The 21,416-nt window shown below is 47.6% G+C and overlaps 1 protein-coding gene across 3 annotated transcripts in view; it reads left to right on the forward strand.

Moving 5' to 3' along the window:
• The window catches only part of chd7 (chromodomain helicase DNA binding protein 7), a 90,026-nt gene extending 71,713 nt beyond the window's left edge, over positions 1-18,313 (forward strand). The window contains exons 23-37 of one of the 3 annotated variants that reach the window (XM_063016656.1): positions 1,936-2,025; positions 3,084-3,187; positions 4,871-4,991; positions 6,461-6,518; positions 6,657-6,717; positions 8,032-8,377; positions 8,620-8,825; positions 9,064-9,789; positions 10,130-10,284; positions 10,878-11,105; positions 12,714-13,103; positions 13,533-13,706; positions 15,283-15,423; positions 15,510-15,614; positions 15,766-16,360. In XM_063016656.1, the coding sequence (XP_062872726.1) occupies positions 1,936-2,025; positions 3,084-3,187; positions 4,871-4,991; positions 6,461-6,518; positions 6,657-6,717; positions 8,032-8,377; positions 8,620-8,825; positions 9,064-9,789; positions 10,130-10,284; positions 10,878-11,105; positions 12,714-13,103; positions 13,533-13,706; positions 15,283-15,423; positions 15,510-15,614; positions 15,766-15,822 (2,962 nt within the window). In that variant the 3' untranslated portion in view covers positions 15,823-16,360. Of the gene's footprint in view, positions 1-1,935; positions 2,026-3,083; positions 3,188-4,870; positions 4,992-6,460; positions 6,519-6,656; positions 6,718-8,031; positions 8,378-8,619; positions 8,826-9,063; positions 9,790-10,129; positions 10,285-10,877; positions 11,106-12,713; positions 13,104-13,532; positions 13,707-15,282; positions 15,424-15,509; positions 15,615-15,765 lie in introns of all 3 variants that reach the window. The other 2 variants (XM_063016654.1, XM_063016655.1) reach the window with 2 other exon arrangements.
• The last annotated feature ends 3,103 nt before the right edge of the window (positions 18,314-21,416 follow it).

A 21,416-nucleotide genomic window follows, 5' to 3' on the forward strand; every position in this document is an offset into this window, starting at 1 on the left:
AACCTGAGCTCAGTGTGAGGAACCGGTCGGTATCAGGAGACGTTGGTGGGTAACAGTAGCACAGAAGAACCAGCTGAAGTTTTTAGAGATCACTATAGGGTCAATAATCATTCGTCCATTATAGCAGGCTGGGCGTTGTTGTTGGTGTGTGTGTGTGTGTGTGTGTGTGTGTTTATAGAGTGTGTGTGTGTGTGTGTGTGTGTGTGTGTGTGTGTGTGTGTGTGTGTGCGCGCGCCCGTAACCTGCTGCCCTCTTTTGTTTTCCTGAAGCTTCTCTGGTTTCATGTAATAAATAATTTCTGTAGCTTGGCGTTGGCGGATCTCGCTGAGGGGTGGAGGAGGGCGTGGAGGGGGTAGAGGGGGGGTGGAGGAGGAGGAGGGAGGGGTGAGCTGCTCTCTCACTGGTGCAGTGGACGAGGAAGCGTTCCAAATCGATAATGGGAAACGCTCGGATCTCCAGCCATCTGCTCGGTGCTCCACACACACACACACACACACACTTCTGCTCGTACTTCAGAGGAGGTCCTGGTTACTCCTCACTGCTCCTCCACAAGACCGGAACGGGGAGCTTCTGCAGGGAGCAGGGGGGGGGGGGCGGTTCTGAACCTTTATGAAGATACCTGTGGTGGGTAGATGGTTCCTGTTGCTGGTAGCACTTCACATCTCCACACATCAAACCTTCTAACCTTGTACCTGTACATGTTCTCCTTCCCTTTTCCCCTAACGCTCTGGTTTCCGTGTGGTTCCTGATTGGTTCCTGTTTGGTTCCCGTGTGGTTCCCGTGCTCTTTAATCTTGCCCCCCTGTTCTCCACGACACTCATCATCTTCTCTCACTCCATTGATGATTGTTTGACCAATCAGCAGCCAGCACTGTTTCGAGCCCCACCCACATGGCCCGCTTCGGTACCTGTGGTCCATAGTCCCGGGGGGGGGGTTTACCAAATTCAGCATGGGTACCTGGGTGCAGTACAGTATTTATGAAGGTCTCACAGGGTTCTGGGTGTGAGTGTTCCATCAGATCCAGCAGGTTCTAGAACGTTGTGGTCCAAACGGCTCCTGATTGGAGATCTGACACAGCGAGTATCGATCAGGTTGAATCTGAAGGAACAAACTGATGAACCCAAAATCTCCAGAGCAGCAGCGACACCTTCAACATCACAGTCAGTACAATCGCTCCCATCATCCACACTGAACCTTCATGGAACCACAGATCGTCCCCGGACAGGAGCAGCACACCAGATCTCACAACCTGCTCTCGGTGGAGGGACAGTGATGACGGGGGGAGGAGATCAAGACGGACTTCAATATGGAAGCAGGAGGGATGGAGGGTGGATGAATGGCAGGTTGGCTGGCGTTCCTCGCCTGGTGCAGCGGTGTGGTGCCAGGCCAGGTGCCAGGCAGACAGACCTGTTACACACACACACACACACACACACACTGAGGGGGGCTGATGATGTGGGACCATCTGTCGGGCTGCAGCGTGCCTAATCAGACCTGGCACACTGATGGATGAGTCCTGGCGCTCGCTTGCTCTCTCTCTCTCTCTCTCTCTCTCTCACTCTCTCTCTCTCTCGTCCTTGTTTGCTCTTTCTGTTCCTGGTCCATGTTTTGGTCGTGTTTACCTGCTCGTGTTCTTTCTCCTTTATTAGTTTCTGACTTTTGAAGTCTTACACACACACACACACACACACACACACACACACACACACACACACACACACACACACACACACACACACACACACACACACCTCAGATTATTTTATCCATGTATTTTTCTGCCCCCCTGCTGCCCCTCTGTTTTATGTTGAGGTGTCTCTCCTCTGGTTGGTTTATTTAGATGTTTAACGTGCTGTAACACCACCTACGCTCATCCCCCCACGTTCTCACGTTCTGTCCTTCACGCTCGGCCGCTCTGTTGTTGTTTGTGTGCAGGGTGCTGCTGCGGGTGAGAATGCTTTACTACCTCAGACAGGAGATCATCAGAGACGTGGCAGATCGGATACTGGAGGGAACCGAGAGCAGGTTGGCATTTCCTCCTCACACACACTCCTCGCTCGCCCTCTCTCTCTCTCTCTCTCTCTCTCTCTCTCTCTCTCTCTCTCTCTCTCTCTCTCTCTCTCTCTCTCTGCCCATCCTCCTGTTATCTCTTCGTTCCTGCCATCACCTCTCTCTCCTTCCTCCCGCCCCACCCCTGCTCCAGATGTGCATGCATGGATAATGTGCAGACGTGCTCACCATGCTGATGTTCTAATTCCTGACTGAACTGCTAATGTAGGTGTGTGTGAGGGTTTCATCCTCCTCTCATATCAGGGACTCATTAAGGAACCAGGATGAGAACAGTGTGTGTGAGGGATAAAACACCTTCTGCTGGTCCCTGGTCCTACATCTGGGAGACACCAGTGAGCCTTACTGGGCCAGTAATGCCAGTCTTGTTTTTACTGGAGTTTTAGATTCTTGTACCAGGACCAGTCGTGTCAGCACTAAAACAATTCGATGAAAGAATTATTATTATTATTTTTATTTAGTTCCTTGCCGTGCTTACTGGTCATTTTTTTATAAAAATGAATCTGTTGCATGTGTGATTCAGTTTGGGCTGCGTCCCAAATCCCCCCCCACCCCCCCCCCCCACACACACACATCCCCCCAACCCCCCCCCCCCCCCCCCCCCCCCCGGTTTCAGCTGCACACCATGAGGTCAGTCCATCAGATCTGCTCTGTTCAGCTTCCCAAGTCCTGCTCTGGTGGAGTAGCTCTATCTGGTTGCTTCGTCTGATGGATGAGTTCAGGTTTCTTGCCTAGCTGTGAAGTGTGGTGGAGGAGATGTTTTATGGTGCAGCCCCTTCGGTTCTAATACTGTTCTAAACATCAGTGTTGCTCCAGGGTGGGTGGTGGTTCTGATGTTCTAGCTGCTGGGGGTGGATTTGCTGGTTCTGTTCAGACTGAAGCTTCTGTTGATTTTAATTTTCGTTTCTCCATAAGAGTTCTTATCTAACCGACTGTTGATGTGGGTTTTGTTGTTTGTATCTCACTTCCTGTTATTTCATTTCACTTCCTGTGTGTGTGTGTGTGTGTGTGTGCAGTGAGTGTGACATCTGGATCCCGCAGCCCTTCCATGCTGATGTTCCTGCTGACTGGTGGGACGCTGAGGCCGATAAGTCCCTCCTGATCGGGGTATTTAAACACGGTAAGTCCCGCCCACAATCCCCTCTCCTGTCTTTCTGATTGGTTCCTGAGCTTTGATGAGAACTTTGATTTAAGTGGTTTTATTTAACAAACTGTTTAGACGAGCAGATTAATTGAATTTATACTCTGATGTGGGTCGGGATGGGGTTTGTCTGAGGCCCCATGATGGTTTGGCATCCTATCCGGGGGTGTTACAGCATTGTGTCCAATGATTCCTAGGAAATCAGACCCACCACGACCTTGATCAGGTTAAAGAGCTGTCCATATACTTTTGGCCATGTAGTGTGTATAAATGTGAGCATGTGTCTGACACCCAGATGTGCATTATTACAGTAACAGTGGTACCATCATCCTCATCTTCTTCAGTCCAGATCGAACCACAGCAGATCTGATGGATCCTTAAATTTATTTTCTGATGTTCTGTCAGTAATTAGTTAGATTTCATATGAATCAGATTTGGAATGAATCAGAGTTGACTGGATATGACTCGGAGTCAGATTCAGTGTGAATCGTTTAGATTTGATGTGAAGGTGACGTGTGTGTGTGACCCGGAGACGCGTGATGAGTTACAGACCGGGTGGAGAAACACTTTAATTCTACACGATCATTAAATACAGAAACGTCTCTATTAAATAATAATCACACACACACACACACACACACACACACACACACACACACACACAGCCAGGCGGTCCTGTTCTTAATCATCATCTAAATTTGTAAGAGGAGTGCTCGTGTGTGTGTGCATGCGTGTGTGTTGGTGGGGGGGTCTCGGCGTCTCCGTGATGACTGAATGAGGGAGACGGATGCGAGGCTGTGAGACGGTGCTCATGATTAGACTTCATCTCCAGCTGCAGCAGCAGCATTTAGCAGCGCTGTCACCATCAATCCTCCTCCAAATGTCATGTTCACACAGAGGAGCGGGCAGGAGCCGGGGGGGGGGGGCAGGATTCCGAATAAAATGGAAGGATGGGGGAGCGTGAGCAGGGTGATGGATGAAGGAATGGACGTAGGGAGCACAATAAGGAACCTGATGAGGGGAGTGACAGCAGTGAGGGAGCGGGGGAGGAGAAGGAGGGCCAGGAGGAGGTAACGAGGGAGGGACCATGAGACTGATCGAGGTGGACGAAGATCTCAGCTGAAGTTGCTCTTTCCTTCCTGCTGTGCTCACCAGTATCTGCCATCTCACATCTCTTCACCTCCACCCATCACCACCTCCTCACTCACCCTCACTACTGATTGTATTCTGGGTTCGAATCCCCAGCGTCGCTATCGGCCGGTTGGGCGTCTACGCAGAGTCGTGATTGGTTATGTCCGAGTGGCTCTGTGATGGTTTAGCGTCCTGTCCGAGGTGTGTTACTGCATCGTGTCCAGTGATTCCTAGGAAACCAGACCCACCACATTTCTGACCGGGATAAAGTGGTGATAAAACATCAAATCACAAGAGCCTGTCCACATACTTTTGGTGTGTATGTAGTGTATAAACATGAGCATGTTTCTCTGACACCCTGATGAGCATTATTACAGTAACTGTGGTACCATCATCTTCATCAGTCCAGATCGAACCGGAGCAGATCTGATCGGTCCTCGTCTGATCTGATCGGTCCTCGTCTGATCTGATTGATGTTTGGAATGTTAGCGTCCCTGGCCGTGTCCTGACCCTGTGTGTGTTTTGGTGCAGGTTATGAGAAGTATAACTCGATGCGAGCCGACCCCAGCCTGTGTTATTTGGAGAGGGTGGGGATGCCCGATGCCAAAGCCATTGCAGCGGAGCAGAGGGGAGCGGACATGGTGGCAGATGGGTAAATTTGGACACATCACAGACACAGCGAGAGGGGAGACGCACCGTCTCCACCGTCTCCCAGAGTCCTCTTTGTTCTCAGTGTTGCTTCTGAATTCTGATCATGCATGTTTATAAAGCATGTTTGTGTGTGTAGTGTTTGATGTGTGTGTGTAGTAGTGTTTGATGTTTGTGTGTGTGTGTAGTAGTAATGTTTGGTGTGTAGTAGTGTTTGATGTTTGTGTGTGTAGTAGTGTTTGATGTGTGTGTTTGTGTGTAGTAGTAGTGTTTGATGTGTGTGTGTGTGTGTGTGTAGTAGTAATGTTTGGTGTGTAGTAGTGTTTGATGTTTGTGTGTGTAGTAGTGTTTGATGTGTGTGTTTGTGTGTAGTAGTAGTGTTTGGTGTGTAGTAGTGTTTGATGTTTGTGTGTGTGTAGTAGTGTTTGATGTGTGTGTGTGTGTAATAGTAGTAGTGTTTGATTGTGTGTGTAGTAGTAATGTTTGGTGTGTGTAGTAGTAGTAGTGTTTGATGTTTGTGTGTGTAGTAGTGTTTGCTGTGTGTAGTAGTAATGTTTGGTGTGTAGTAGTGTTTGATGTTTGTGTGTGTGTAGTAGTGTTTGATGTGTGTGTGTGTGTGTAGTAGTAGTGTTTGGTGTGTAGTAGTGTTTGATGTTTGTGTGTGTGTAGTAGTGTTTGATGTGTGTGTGTGTGTGTAATAGTAGTAGTGTTTGATGTGTGTGTGTGTGTAATAGTAGTAGTGTTTGATTGTGTGTGTAGTAGTAATGTTTGGTGTGTGTAGTAGTAGTAGTGTTTGATGTTTGTGTGTGTAGTAGTGTTTGCTGTGTGTAGTAGTAATGTTTGGTGTGTAGTAGTGTTTGATGTTTGTGTGTGTGTAGTAGTGTTTGATGTGTGTGTGTGTGTGTGTGTAGTAGTAGTGTTTGGTGTGTAGTAGTGTTTGATGTTTGTGTGTGTGTAGTAGTGTTTGATGTGTGTGTGTGTGTGTAGTAGTAGTGTTTGGTGTGTAGTAGTGTTTGATGTTTGTGTGTGTGTAGTAGTGTTTGATGTGTGTGTGTGTAGTAGTAGTGTTTGGTGTGTAGTAGTGTTTGATGTTTGTGTGTGTGTAGTAGTGTTTGATGTGTGTGTGTGTGTAATAGTAGTAGTGTTTGATGTGTGTGTGTGTGTGTAATAGTAGTAGTGTTTGATTGTGTGTGTAGTAGTAATGTTTGGTGTGTGTAGTAGTAGTAGTGTTTGATGTTTGTGTGTGTAGTAGTGTTTGGTGTGTGTAGAGGTGTTTGATGTTGATGTGTGTGGTTGTGATTGGTGTGTGTAGAGAAATTTTGTGTGTGTGATGTGTGTAGAGGTGTATGTAGAGGTGTGTGTGTGTGTGTGTGTGTGTGTGTGTGTGTGTGTGTGAGATGTGTGTGGTTGTGATTGGTGTGTGTGTGTGTGGTTGTGATTGGTGACTGATCTCGGCTGTATTTCTCTCTGTAGTGAGGATGAGGATCCGGAGTATAAACCCATGCGCACAGCGTTTAAAGACGACCTGGACGTGAGTTCTGTTTCAATCGTCGTGTGTGTGTGTGTGTGTGTGTGTGTGTGTGTGTGTGTGTGTGTGTGTGTGTGTGTGTGTGTGTGTGTGTGTGTGTGTTATTAAGAGTTTATTAACATGTTTATATTTTATTTTCAGGACTTCACTAACTCTCCTCTGGATGATAAGGAGGAGATGATGGATGTGGAAGGTGGAGAAGGTATTTCTGCTCTTTTATTATCTTCACTGTAAATGTAGGAGATTCCACATAACTGCTGCAGTGACGCCCTCTGCTGGCTGATCGATGGTGCTGCACAGAGACGGGGGATAATGTAGATCGATGCGTGACTCTCTCCGTGCACGATACGGATCTTTATATGAACCCAGGTGCAGGTGAAAAGCGGTCGGTGCTGCACACGTGTCGGAGGGGGCGTGTGCTAGTCACGACCCTCCTCGGTCAGGAGTGGAGGTCTGCAGCAGAAGAGGGGAATCAGATATGATTAGAATTGGGACAGAAATTGGGGGGAGATGCATTAAAAATTTTAAAATACCATCTACAGTCCTTAATATTTTGATAAAAATGGGGCACAGAATTAAACCAGTACTGAAAAGCCTTGATGGCTGATCCCTCAGACTTCATATTTCTATAATAAATATATGAACACAGGCTGTCTTTACTCACATTTTCCCTACTGTCCCAACTTTTTTGGAACTGGTTTTGTTCATGGTGCTTTTTAATTCATCCTGCTGGCCACTGAAGTTCCATCAAACCATCACGTGTGTTAGCATGACCATGCTGGTACACCAAATCAAACACATATGGTTGATCAGTGATCAGAAGACTGTCCACATACTTTTGGCTGTGTAATGCAGAACCACTGTCAGCTGTTTCACCCTGGATGCAGAAATATGTGCTGATTCAGTTACGCGTCGGTGACCTTCAGTTCTGCACCTGTAATAATAATAATAATCATCGATCCACTTCAGGGTGCAGAGCCACGGTGATGCTGCGCCACCTTCTGTTTGTAACCGGTACTTCAGGCCACACGGTCTGGTCGAGAAGGTCATGATCCTGTTACCTGATTACTGTACCTGCATCTCCCCGTGTCCCGGTTGCTAAGTAACAGTGACGTTCCTCTTATTTCGGACAAACCACCGGTCAGTAGAACTGCTTTGATGTTGAGTGTGGAGTGTAATCAGGTCAGTTCTGGTCCCACTAACGACGCCAGTGATCCGTTTGATCCCAGCGCGCGACCTTCAGCTCCTACAGCCGACCTTCTCTTTATCTGCACCGTGAGCACGAGAGGAACCTTCAGATCCACCATCGATAATGAATCTTTACTTCACACACACTTATCATCGGGACCGTAACGTGTGCCTGTGTGTGGGAATTTGTGCCCATTCAGTTAAAAGGTGACCGTATTGGTATGGCTGGGCTCTGATGGATCAGTTGATGTTCCGGTTCCTTTGATCTTTATCATTTACGGGGGCGTTTGTTGGTTTTTGGTGATTGATGAGTGTGTTTGTGTTTCAGCCCTGAAGCCGAGTGAGAACGGTAAGAGCACTAGCCTGTACTGGCCCACCACGTCGGCGCTAACGGCTCGTCTGCGCCGCCTCATCACGGCCTACCAGCGCTGCAGCAAGCGCCAGGAAGCGGCGAATAAACCCGACCGCCGCCGCCGCCGCTGGTACAGAGACGAGACGCTGCTGAACATTCCGGCCGACTGTGGCGCTCTCGGTCTGGAGCCCAATACAGCCGCCGCAGCCGCCGCCGCCTTTCTCACCGAGGGAGCTTCGTTTGTTAAAACCTCACCGTTTCTGCACGAGAGCGCCGCCCTGCTGGCTGATGGAGCTGCTTTTTACAAAGAGAGACGCCAGAGGTCAGAACTTTCACATAAATGACCTAAAATTATGAATTTATATTGTTTAAACTTTTAATTCAGGGTTTGATCTGTGCTCCGACCGTACGTGCTGCGTAAGTTCTGAATTCTGATGCTAAATTAATGTGCTAGTGAGGTCAGGAATGGCAGCGATGGTTAAATGGACGTCTGAGCTTTATTTCTGATATACTCCCCCTCCGGCGGGCCCCTGGCACGTCCCTCTGTCCCGTTACCGTCTGCAGATGGACCCGGCGTGAGGAAGCTGACTTCTACCGCGTGGTTTCGACGTTCGGAGTGGTGTACGATGTTCAGAAGCAGTGTTTCGATTGGACGCAGTTCCGTATGCTGGCTCGGCTGGATAAGAAGACCAACGAGAGTTTGGAGAAGTATTACGCCGCCTTCATAGCCATGTGCAAACGCGTCTGCCGCATGCAGGTGAAGGATTCAGGTACGTGAGGCTGGTCTGTCTTGTTTATGTTTGATGTTTTGGATGTTGGACTGAGCATGAGGTTGGAGGTTCTCCTGCTGCTGTTCCTCTGTGCTGCTCATTAGGGGGTTTTAGGACCTGAGCTTCTGTAACTCTGGAGCTTTTATATGTTCTGAGGGGCGTCCCAATACTTTTGATGGTACAGTTTATGCTGTAAAATATGTTCGGGTGTGATTATTTTTTTCCTGTGTCTCAGCAGAGATGGCTGACCCCACCCTGATCATCGACCCCATCACAGAGGAGCGCGCCTCTCGGACTCTGTACCGTATCGAGTTATTACGGCGGATCAGAGAGCAGGTCCTGCCCCACCCCAAACTGGAGCAGCGTTTGCGCCTGTGCCAGCCCAGCCCCGATCTCCCCACGTGGTGGGAGGCGGGCAAACACGACCGCGACCTCCTGCACGGCGCCGCCAAGCACGGCGTGAGCCGCACCGACTACCACATCCAGAACGACCCGCAGTTCGGCTTCCTGCAGGCCCAGCGCAAGTTCCTCCAGAACCCAGGGGCAGAAACCGGCCCGGTACCCAACCCCCCCACGCCCGTCGATCTGACTAAAGAGGAGGAGCTCAAGGAGGAGAAACCAGAGCTCCAGGACCTCAAACAGGAGGTACAGGAGGAGAAACCTGAGGAGGCTTCTCCTGAGCAAGAAGTCAAGACTGAAGATGAGGAGACGAAGGTGGAGAAGGAACCTGAAGAAGAAATAAAGACTGAAGAGAACCAGAGCGCTGCTGAAGAGGAGAAGCTGCTGGAGTCTAAAGAGGTCCAAGAACCTCCTCTACCCAAAGAGACTCCTCCTGAGGAGCAGGAGAACCCTGACAGTGTGGAGAACCTGAAAGCCAGCGCTGAGAAAGCTTCAGAGGAGGAGGAAGAGGAGGAGAAGATGGATGAAGATGAGGATAAATCAGAGAAATCCTCCCAGGCTGAAGGTAAACTCACATCATTTTGGGTTTCTGTTTCATCCTAAATATCAGGCTGGATGGAGTTTAGCATGCTTGCTTATGCAACAGTGACCCCTAGTGTCTGGGGTGTGGAATACAGGGGGCTGAGCATCATGTGGCCAGCAGAGGTCACTGCAGTGCATTTAAAGGCTTGATGTGTATAAATTAGAACCGTGTGTGTGTTGGGGGGTGAATAAATTAATTGCTTCCAGAAATAATATGATGGTGGTAGCATCCACCACCCCCCCCCACCCCACCCCCAGTGCTCACGGTCTCATCATGTGATCACTAATCACAGTCGTTTTAAATCTGTTATTATTTGTGTTAGCTGGAGCCTCGGACAGGAAGAACTTTGATGAGGAGAGTAACGCCTCTCTGAGCACGGCGCGGGACGAGACCCGCGATTATTTTGGGATGGACGATGTGGAGCCCTCAGCTTCTCAGATGTTCGGAGAGAGATCGGCCTTCTCCTTCTGGCCTAAAGTGAGACCTGAGAATACTATACACACAGCTGTCTGTGTGTCTGTGCCTGTCTGTCTCTGTCTGCATGTCTGTCTTTCTGTCCGTCTCTCTCTTTCTGTCTGTGTGTCTCTGTCTGTCTGTGTCTCTGTACATGTCTGTCTGTCTCTCTCTTTATGCCTGTCTGTCTCTCTCTTTGTCTCTCTCTGCCTGTGTCTGAGCAGTCAGTGTCTGTCTGTGTTTCTGTGTGTGTCTGTGTCTCTCTCTGTATGTATGTCTGTCTGTCTGTCTGTGTCTATCTAAGCTGTCGGTGTCTGTTTGTCTCGGTCTCTGTTCGTCTGTGTCTGTCTCTTTCTGTCTGTCTCTTTCTCTGTGTCTATCCCTGTCTGTTTATCTCTGTGTCTCTTTCTGTCTCTCTCTCTGTCTGTCTCGGTCAGTGTTGGTCAGTAATAAATGATGTTGATTATTGATTGGTGTGAGTGTATGTACATTAGTGATGAATCAGTGTGGAAATAGATTCTCATCCAGAGCTTTTAACACTCTGTGTGTGTGTGTGTGTGTGTGTGTGTGTGTGTGTGTGTGCCTGTGTGTGTGTGCCTGTGTGTGTGACGTTACAGGACCGGGTGATGATCAATCGGATGGATAATATCTGTGAAGCCATCATTAAGGGTAAATGGCCGTCCAATAGGAGGCAGTTCTTTGATGTGCCCGGCCTGTTGCCTGGTTACGGTGCCATGGTGACGGACAGCCCCCTGCCCAGGAGGAGCATGGGTGATTTCTCCATCCTGAACCAGAGCAGCTACAGCGGCAGTGATGACATCACCATGTCCCCACAGGTCAATAAGGTCGGCGCACACACAAACACACACACACACACACACACACACTCTCTCACACACACACACACACACACACACTCTCTCACACACACACACACACACACACACACACACACACACACACACACACACACACACACACACACACACAGATAAAGTGGACGCTCTTCTCTTCATTTCCGCTCTCGTCGTGTCTCTGCTGTATCTAATGAGAAGCAGCTGAGGGTCGTCCTGTGTGTTTTACCTGACCTTTGACCTGGTGTGTGCTGAGCTTTCACCAATAATAAACCTTCATCCTCATCCAACGTAATTAGAAGTAAATCCAGTGTAATATCACATCAGTTCCAGTGTAGAGAGTCACGTGTTCTTAACTCCAAAAAGACGAGAGCAGCACTAACGTATCCCTCAGCCGTAAACATACTGAATATAATATAAAGAAAATAAACCATAAACGGACTGAAACATAAATACTTAACATGCCATAATGACACACACATTCTGAACATGCTGTTTAATACGAGTGAAGCAGGGTGATCCAGTTAACACGAACACTACATCTCACTCTATCTGGAGTTGGCACGGTGGCTCGGTGGGTAGCACTGTCACCTCCTCACAGCAAGAAGGTCCTGGGTTCGATCCCCAGGTGGGGCGGTCCGGGTCCTTTCTGTGTGGAGTTTGCATGTTCTCCCCGTGTCTGTGTGGGTTTCCTCCCACAGTACAGAGGCGTGTAAGTGAGCTGAGCTGGAGACACTAAATTATTCATGACTGTGTTCGATATTAAACCTGAACTGGTGGATCTTGTGTGAGCAGTAACGACCCGTCCTGTCATGATGGAACCAAAAGTGTAAAACATCACGTTACAATCCTAATAAATAAACTAACAAACTCTTTCTGCTCTTCTCTGTACAATCTGGTCCCACTGTGGTTTACAAGATGTAACATAAAGCCTCCACAAGGGGGCGTTTGTGTACAAGTTTACTTTCTTTTGTTTGGCTCAGGATCCTTATGGTTTGAAAAACCCTGAAGTAAAGAAATAACCTCTCATCCACTGGGGCAAAGAAACCACAACTGATCACCAGTGATGTCAGTGCAAGAGGCATTAATGTGAGTGTAGCAGGTGCAGCAGTGTTGGGATTTTAAACTCTATAGAATAGAGTTTCGATCAAAAAAAATATAAAGCCAGCAGCATCCTCAGTTCAGAGAGTGTTCACTGTTTAAGCGACCTAATAATATTTGATCATAATCTACTAAAGCATAAATATTGGAACAGACTTGGTCAGCCCTACCCTGATGGTGATGTTCCTGTCGACCTGGAGTCCAGTCTGTGTTCTTCACCTCAGAAAACAGCAGCAGGTCCATTTAATGTCCATTTAGGGCCACAAGGAAGTCCAACTTCCCATCAGTAAGTGTTCCTAATAAAGTGTCAGTAGATCCCCACAGTCACTGAACATCTCCCTGTCTGTACAGTTTAGGTCCTGGGGTGTAACTGAACCCCTCAAACTCTCCACTCAGCTTTCTACACATCACACACAGAAGCTCGTGTGATGTTCCTCTGGATCTTTGATCCTAAATAAATACCCTTGTTCTGGTCCTGATGTTTTCTCTGATGTGCAGGATGAAGCTCTGAGTCTCTCCGTACCTCGTCAGAGGAGGCGCAGGAGGAGGAAGGTGGAGATCGAGGCTGAACGAGCCGCTAAGCGGAGGAACCTGATGGAGATGGTGGCTCAGATCCGCGAGTCTCACACCTCCGACGCTCAGCATCAGGCCATGGATCTGACCAAGTCCCTGCACGGCCTGGTTCCGTCCTCCTCCTCCTCGGTGGTGTTCCCGGGTACGGCGGGAGCTCTGAAGTCTCAGATGGAGCTGCTGCAGGCCGCCGGAGCCTCCAGAGCTAACGGCGCTCTGATGGAGGCGGAAATGCCCATGAGGAGGAGGCGGGGCCGGCGGAAAAACGTGGAGGGACTCGAACTGCTCTTCATGAACAAGAACAGCCAGCTCAGCACGGTAAGCATGTACCTAACCTGCTAGATCTGGGGTCAGGGGACCGGACTAGTGATCGGAAGGTCAATGGTTCGAGCCTATCCATCACCATGATGCAACTTTTGGGCCCCTGAGCAAGGCCCTTAATTGCTTGCATTGTCTTTGGTTATAACTGTAAGTCTCTGAATTCAAGTGACCATTAAAATACTAAAATAATTAGAGCATGAGCGTGTCGTGTTCCTGCTCAGCTGAGAAATTTAGTGTACAGAGGAACACGCTACACTCTCTGTATTTCTCCACCACTTCTACTGATACCTCGACCAGACACTAGGAGGTGCTGCAGCCGGATGGAGCAGACTGGAGTCTCTCTGACCTTCTCATCAGACATAATAAATAAATTGTATTTTTTGAGGGCCGAATTGGGCTGATCTGATCTCTCCCTCACCCCTGCAGGAGGACACAAACGGGACCAAAGCTGGTGTGGACGGGGCGTCGGTACCCAGACACGTTCCTGCTCCTTCACCCAAAGAGGATGTTAAAGGAGAAGAAGGACCGAGCACTAACGAGCTACAGGAGTGGCTGAGGCAGCATCCCACCTACACCATGGATGTCCCGGGATACATACCAGTGAGTAAAAGCTCATCAGTGACTCGTGATTCTGAGTCATGATTCTCTTCTGAGTCGTGGTTCTGAGTCATGATTCTGAGTCATGATTCTCTTCCGAGCCATGATTCTTTTCTGAGTCGTGATTCTCTTCTGAGTCATGATTCTCTTCTGAGTCATGATTCTCTTCTGAGTCATGATTCTCTTCTGAGCCATGATTCTCTTCTGAGCCATGATTCTCTTTTGAGTCATGATTCTGAGTCATGATTCTGAGCCATGATTCTTTTCTGAGCCATGATTCTCTTTTGAGTCATGATTCTGAGCCATGATTCTGAGCCATGATTCTCTTTTGAGTCATGATTCTGAGCCATGATTCTGAGCCATGATTCTCTTTTGAGTCATGATTCTGAGCCATGATTCTTTTCTGAGCCATGATTCTGAGTCGTGACTCTGAGTCATGATTTTCTTCTGAGTAGTGATTCTCTTCTGAGCCATGATTCTCTTCTGAGTCGTGATTCTCTTCTGAGTCGTGATTCTCTTCTGAGCCATGATTCTCTTTTGAGTCATGATTCTGAGCCATGATTCTCTTCTGAGTCATGATTCTGAGCCCTGATTCTCTTCCGAGTTGTGATTCTGAGTCATGATTCTCTTCTGAGTCGTGCTTCTGAGTCATGATTTTCTTCTGAGTCATGATTCTCTTCTGAGTCGTAATTCTGAGTCGTGATTCTGAGCCATGATTCTCTTCTGAGTCGTGATTCTGAGCCATGATTCTCTTCTGAGTCATGATTCTGAGCCATGATTCTCTTCTGAGTCGTGATTCTGAGCCATGATTCTCTTCTGAGTCATGATTCTGAGCCATGATTCTCTTTTGAGTCATGATTCTGAGTCATGATTTTCTTCTGAGTCGTGATTCTGAGTCGTGATTCTGAGTCATGATTCTCTTCTGAGTCGTGATTCTCTTCTGAGTCGTGATTCTGAGCCATGATTCTCTTCTGAGTCATGATTCTGAGTTGTGATTCTGAGTCATGATTTTCTTCTGAGTCGTGATTGAGTCATGATTCTGAGCCATGATTCTCTTCTGAGTCGTGATTCTGAGTCATGATATTCTTCTGAGTCGTGATTCTGAGTCATGATTCTGAGCCATGATTCTCTTCTGAGTCATGATTCTGAGCCATGATTCTGAGTCATGATTTTCTTCTGAGTCGTGATTCTGAGTCGTGATTCTGAGTCATGATTCTCTTCTGAGCCATGATTCTGAGTCATGATTTTCTTCTGAGTCGTGATTCTGAGTCATGATTCTGAGCCATGATTCTGAGTCGTGATTCTGAGTCGTGATTCTGAGTCGTGATTCTGAGTCGTGATTCTGAGTCGTGATTCTGAGTCGTGATTCTGAGTCATGATTCTCTTCTGAGCCATGATTCTGAGTCGTGATCCTGAGCATCAGTGAGAGAAGAAACACACGTCTCAGTTTTGCTCTGTGATTCTGTTCCACTCAGTAAATCAAACTGTTCAGATGATTCATATGTATAAAAATCATCATGATTATTGAAGTCTGACTCTCTTATTAATCTTCGTTGTTTTGGTGTGTGTGTGTGTGCAGAAGAGTGACGAGCTGCTCCTCTCACAGCTCGGTAAACCCAAGCAGAAGAGACATCGCTGTCGAAACCCCAACAAGATCGACATCAACACCCTGACCGGGGAGGAGAGGGTCCCCGTCGTCAACAAGAGGAACGGCAGAAAGGTACGCACGTGCACACACCCTAATCTCACCTCTACATGCTTTTCTGTGTCCTGTAGTCTGACCTGTGTTCTGTCCTGTGTCTGCAGATGGGGGGCGCTATGGCTCCTCCCATGAGGGATTTGGCTCGTTGGTTGGTTGAAAATCCGGAGTTCGCCGTTTCTCCAGACTGGACGGACATCGTCAAACAATCGGTGGGTGTGAACGTTCAGCTGAGATTTAATACAATGTGAGCAATTAAGGGTTAAGGGCCTTAGTCAGGGGCCCAACAGTAGCATCTTGGGTGGGGGCAGGGGGACCATTGTAGATTTGGAATAGCTCACTCTCACCACCTTTAACCACTAGGTGGTGTCAGAGCCGAGTAATGCAGCAGTCGATCGTGCTACTCCTCCAGTGTGGTGAGTTTGGGTCTCAGTGGTGCTACCAGGCTGGCCCGGTGGGCGCTCAAGACACGAATGGGCGTGTCCGATGGAGGGACGGTTGGATGCAGTCTCTCCTCATTGCTGCTGTAACAGCGACCCCTGCTGTCTGGTTGAGTCGCCAGCATGAGAAGTGGAGGAACAGAGTGTAGCGTGTCTCTCTGTATGAATCCACCGCTGGCTGGTGTAAATAATCAGCTGGTGACTGCCCTCATGTCGGGAGGACGGGTGCTAGTGTGTGGCTCTCCTCGGCCAGGATGGCGGGGTTGTTCCAGCAGCAGAGGAATTGTAACAGGGCACTGGTACTTTCTCCTTTTTAATGGTAAATTATTTGGTGTCTCCTGTCCCCCCCCCCCCCAAATACCTTCCCCTACCCTCCTTTTACCCCACCCCTCCCCGACATCCAGTACTCATCCAGTCAGTATGATCCTGATCCTCCTGCTGATGGGCTCTAATATTATTTACAATCTGATTGATTTTCTGTTTTTGTTTTTTTCAGGGCTTCCTCCCCGACTCCATGTTCGATCGTCTCCTAACGGGTCCTGTGGTCCTGGAGGAGGGAGTGCGGCGCCGAGGACGGAGACCAAAATCCGAAATCGCTAAAGCCACGGCGGCGGCTCAGGCCTCTCTGGCCTCGGCTTCCTCTGCCTCCAGCTCGGGCGTGAACCCCTTCCTGCTGAACGGTCTGTTTGGAGGCATGGACCTGAGCAGCCTGCAGAACCTCCAGAACCTGCAGAACCTGCAGCTGCTCATGGGCTTCCCCGCTGCTCTGAGCGCGGGAGCTGCTGACGGCAAGAACGCCGCCTCCATGCTGCCGCTCATGCTGCCCGCCATGGGGGGCCTGCCCAACGTGTTCGGGCTCGGGGGGCTTTTCGGGGCAAATGTGGCCGCCGGAGCGGCAGCGAACAGCACGGCCGAGTCCGAGGAGACCAAGAAAGACGAGGAGACCGAGGAGAAGAGTGAGGAGAAGGAGGAGGCGGCGGAGAAACCGGCCGAGACCGAGGCGACCGATGCAAATGCTGCCGCCGCTGCCACCACAGCCGCCGCCAATCTCTCCACCAACCCGCTGGCGTTTAACCCCTTCCTGCTGTCCACCATGGCCCCCGGACTCTTCTACCCCTCTATGTTTCTGCCCCCCGGTCTGGGTGGATTAGGGCTGCCCGGATTCTCCCCGGCGGCTCTGGCCGAGCTCCAGAACGCCATGAGCGGAGCTTTAGGAGGAGCCGCCGAGGGGAAGGAGGCGAATAAGGAGGCGCAGGAGCAGGACAAAGCAAACAGTGACTCGGAGGGAGAAAAAGCCGAGGATCTGACCGGAGGTCCGGAGGAACTGGACTCGCCGGACGCCGGTGAGGACGATGAGGACGATGAGGACGAGGACGCCGGAGACGATAACGACGATGATAAAAGCGACTGAAGACGTTCCGAGAGCTTTTAGAGAATCTGACTGTGACTGATTCCAGCTGTTTACACACCGAACTGATGCCGTGATCCCAGAACCCCGTGATTCCCCATCGTTTCCTTTTCTTTTGTTTTTGATTTTCAGGAACATGACTACTGCGTGTGGCTCTCTGCAGAGTGCTAGTGTAGGCAGGGGATCAAACACCAGCAGACGTAGAGATCTCCATGTCAGGTTTCTTCTTTTGTGTTGGTTTCGGTCGTTTCGGCGCTCCTGATTGGTGCTTTAGGGCGGCGGCGACTGAAACCTGATGGATTATTTTAGGAAGTGATCTGGTTCTGATCTGGTTCTGATAGTGCTGTGCTGCTTCTGTTTTTGTTTGATTTTATTTTCTCTACTGATTTTGTTAGGATGAGGAGACGCTCAGTGCTGAAAATCCTTTCATCTGCATTAAACAAGCGACTGCTGCTGAAATCCAGTAATAAAGTAAAAGAATGAAATAAAGGATTCGTTTTTTTTTGTTCTGAGATCAGACGAGGGAGGGATGAAGTTCTCACATATCGAATCGTACACTCGGACTGTTCCAGTCTCTCACACTGACAATCTATACGGGTGAGGAGACGCGGCGCGGTGCCACCGGAACGTACCGGCCGCTCGGCCTGTGGAGAGACAGCAATAACCGAAGGCAGCTTGTGAATGTTCCATTTTACCGGAAGCGTGTGCTTGGGGGGAGGTGGGGGGGGGTGAGATTTGGGTTTTGGACTGAAATGTCCTGATTGAGGGTCGAAGTGTCTCATGATGTCCACGTTAATGCACTGGCGTAAAGATGAAATCAGGTACATTATTCTATTTGAAAGGACGTTTTTGTTACGTTAGTCACCAAGCTGAACAGCATTACCTCAATTCTGAACTAGCCTTGAAGTTTACACACAAACGATGTAAATGTTGTTTTTTTTTCTCCTCTTTTTGTGTGTCTTTTTTCTTTTTCTCTTTGTTTTTTGGAACATCATGTATGATGAACTGTAAATTGCTGCCGACTGACTGTAGTAATGATGCTTTTAATAAAAGTGACTCATGATATTCAACTAGAAATAAAAAAATCTCTCTGCTTTTATTCTTCATATTGAGCTGGACGTACCTGGGTGGGTGTGGCCGGACAGAAGGGCTACGCTGCTGATTACGGCACTGCCCGAGGTCCTGGGGTTTGAATCTTGGGCTGGGCTCACAAATACAGAAGTCGTGTGGCGTTTTGTGAATCTGGCCATTATGGGGACGTATCGGTGCTCTCTCAGTGCAGATCCCTAGCCCAGATAAATAGGAGGACTGCGCCAGGAAGGGCATTCGGCATAAAAACTGCCAAGTCAAAGCGTGAACGAATGATCTGCTGTGGCAAAATTACTGATGCTCATCGACTTTGTTTCTTCTCCAGCGTTTGTGCAGCCTCTTGTTGCTGAAAATTGAAATTAAATGACATGCGGTTGGCGCCCAGGTGGCGCAGCGGGATTTTCCGCTAGCACATCAACGCCAAGATTCTGAGCTCCTCGTTTTAAAGCTCGGCATTGCTACCGGTTGGCTGGGCACCATCTAGCGGGCATAATTGGCAGTGCCTGCAGCAGACATGGTTTCTGCTAGGGCGGGATGACCGGACTATGTGGGTGGGATCTTCAAACGCTGTGTAAGGTCCCTGATTGGCAGAAGAGGCGCCTGTGCAGAGTGCATGGGTGAAAAAGGGTTCCGCTAAGGGCTGCATGTGGGTTGGAGGAGGTGTGAGCAGCAATATACCCTCCTCACCTACAATCAGGGATCCACCAGCAGGGGGAGACAAACTGATAACGATAAAATGGGAGAAAAATGAGAGAAAATAAAATAGAAATAAAAGACATCCGGTTGGTTTGTGTAGCTGCCGGTGTGAACGGAGCGTAACAGGAGCTGCCAAAAGGAATCATTTATTAAGTTCTTAACACTTTTACATGAGTGAAGAACGTACAGTATTTTATAGCACTGATTTCTGACTCTTCCTTTTCTGTGACTTGATGACTTTAGCTTTTACAGAATGAATTTGAGCTTAATCTGTTACTTCAGGGGCCCAACAGAGGTAACTTGTCAATAGTGGGTCTTGAAACAGCATCCTTCTGATTATCCGTCCAGTACCTTAACTGCTGAGCTGCAAACAAGCATCGAACAGGTCAGTAAGAAGTTTCAGGATCAGTGTTCGATGAAGTACCAGCTCTGTTCCAGTGGTACCACTGCAGAACGGTTCCAGTTCAGATTTCAGAACCGTGTCGGGGAGTGTTGATGCACGGACGCCTGGTTCTGACCACCTGGTTTTATTTTTTTCTACAATGCTAATGACCTCAATCGTCTCCTCCACGTCCTCCAGCCAGCAGAGAGAGAGAGAGACTGAGGGGGCGTCCATCAGAGATCTTCAGATTAACTGCATCAGCGCTCAGGATGAAAGGACACCGACCCCCACCGGGTTCCATTCCGAGTCCATCACTGATCTGTGTCTCTGTGGAGGGGGTGGAGAACAGAGATGAAAAGCTCTCTGGGATGGGGGGGGACAGTTCAGTTTGGAAAGGTCACTCAAAAAAAAATTTAAAGTTTCATTAAATACCCATTCGACATTTTTTTCTATTCAATTTTTTTATGTGATTTTCAGATTTCTTATCATTTTATTTTCACTTTTCACCACATGTATGCGTTGTGATGGATAAAATACCATCAGACTCGATTGATCAGGCTGCAGTTGCCGGTTGGTTGCTATGGTAACAGTGCAGGTGTACCGACAGGTGAAATTAAATTTGCTTTAATAACTGAACAATTCGTATCAGTACGGTGGTGCAGGATGGTGGTAGAGTTCCACTAGGTTACAACCCTCACCTTCAGTCACTGATTGTATTAAGGTGTGCAGGTCCTCTCCATGTCTGTGGATTCCATCTAGGAGCGCAAGTTTCTTTACACCTCCCAAAACATGCAGAAGGTGGATTGGCTGCTCTAAATAATCTTCTTTAGATGATTCTCCCTTTCAGTGTGAGTAAGTAAACTGATGGGGTTAAAATGAATTGTCACTTTGCCCAGGGTTGTGTTTCATTTCTGCTTTGCTTCTGGGACCCACCACAACCTTGATCAGGTTGAAGCAGCAACCAGAAATGAATTATTAATGAATGAGCACAGAGACGGGGATAACGGAGATCGGTGTGTGACTCTCCGTGTGCGATACAGATCTCCACATGAACCCATAATGAGAACCAAATGAAGATGAGGAAGTGTTCCAATTAACGCACTAATGACTAGTGTACGCTAGTGCACTGTTGATGCTGTCAGTCACTGTTCTTGTACACTAGGTAGTGGACATGGTGCGGTTTGGAACGCGGCCTCATTTACCTCAGGGAATCATCGAGTGAAAACACTGAGGTAAAAAAGTTGTTTAATTGGTTATTATTTTTATTATTTTTTAAATATAATTCCGTTACAAAAAATATTGTATTTAATATTTTACCAGAAACATTTATATTTAAAACCTTTGTTTGTATTTGGCTAAATTGCTATACAGAAGCTAAATCACCTCAGAAACCAAGCTAACTGCTAATTGATCAAGCTAACTGTGTTTATTATTAGAATCTTTTTTTCTGACTGGAAATTATATTTAATTAAAAAAAATAATTATATTTAATTTTTTTACTGTAGGTTACTTAAATCTATTTGGTTTAAAGTTACATTTTATCCGCAGTTCTGTCAGGCTAGTTCATATTAGCTGGATATTGTTATTGACATTATTTAAACTAAAAGATTATTTTAAATGGTTATTACTTTTTTGTTTTAAATTTTACGTCAGTTATCTTATTTAGGATAAATACATTTATTAATGTAATAACATTTGTGTAAATTATATTTTAATCTTTATTCCTGAATGATGTTTTTGATGATTTAAACTACATTATGTTTATTTTGTTTATCATAATTACTACTGTAGTGTCTCTGGATGTGGTGAATCTGATCTTTAATGATATTTTCTGGTAGTGAGGGTGTATAATTATTACTTTTTAACACTTTTAGACTTGTAATAAGTTTAGTTATTTTAATGACACAGGTAGAGTCTTTAATTAAACTGAATTATTATTTAATAAAATATTATTTTGGTTTCTTAGTTGATCTTAAATATTTCTAATGAAATTACACGC

Source organism: Trichomycterus rosablanca, chromosome 20, assembly GCF_030014385.1.
Source record: "Trichomycterus rosablanca isolate fTriRos1 chromosome 20, fTriRos1.hap1, whole genome shotgun sequence".
Taxonomy (NCBI): domain Eukaryota; kingdom Metazoa; phylum Chordata; class Actinopteri; order Siluriformes; family Trichomycteridae; genus Trichomycterus; species Trichomycterus rosablanca.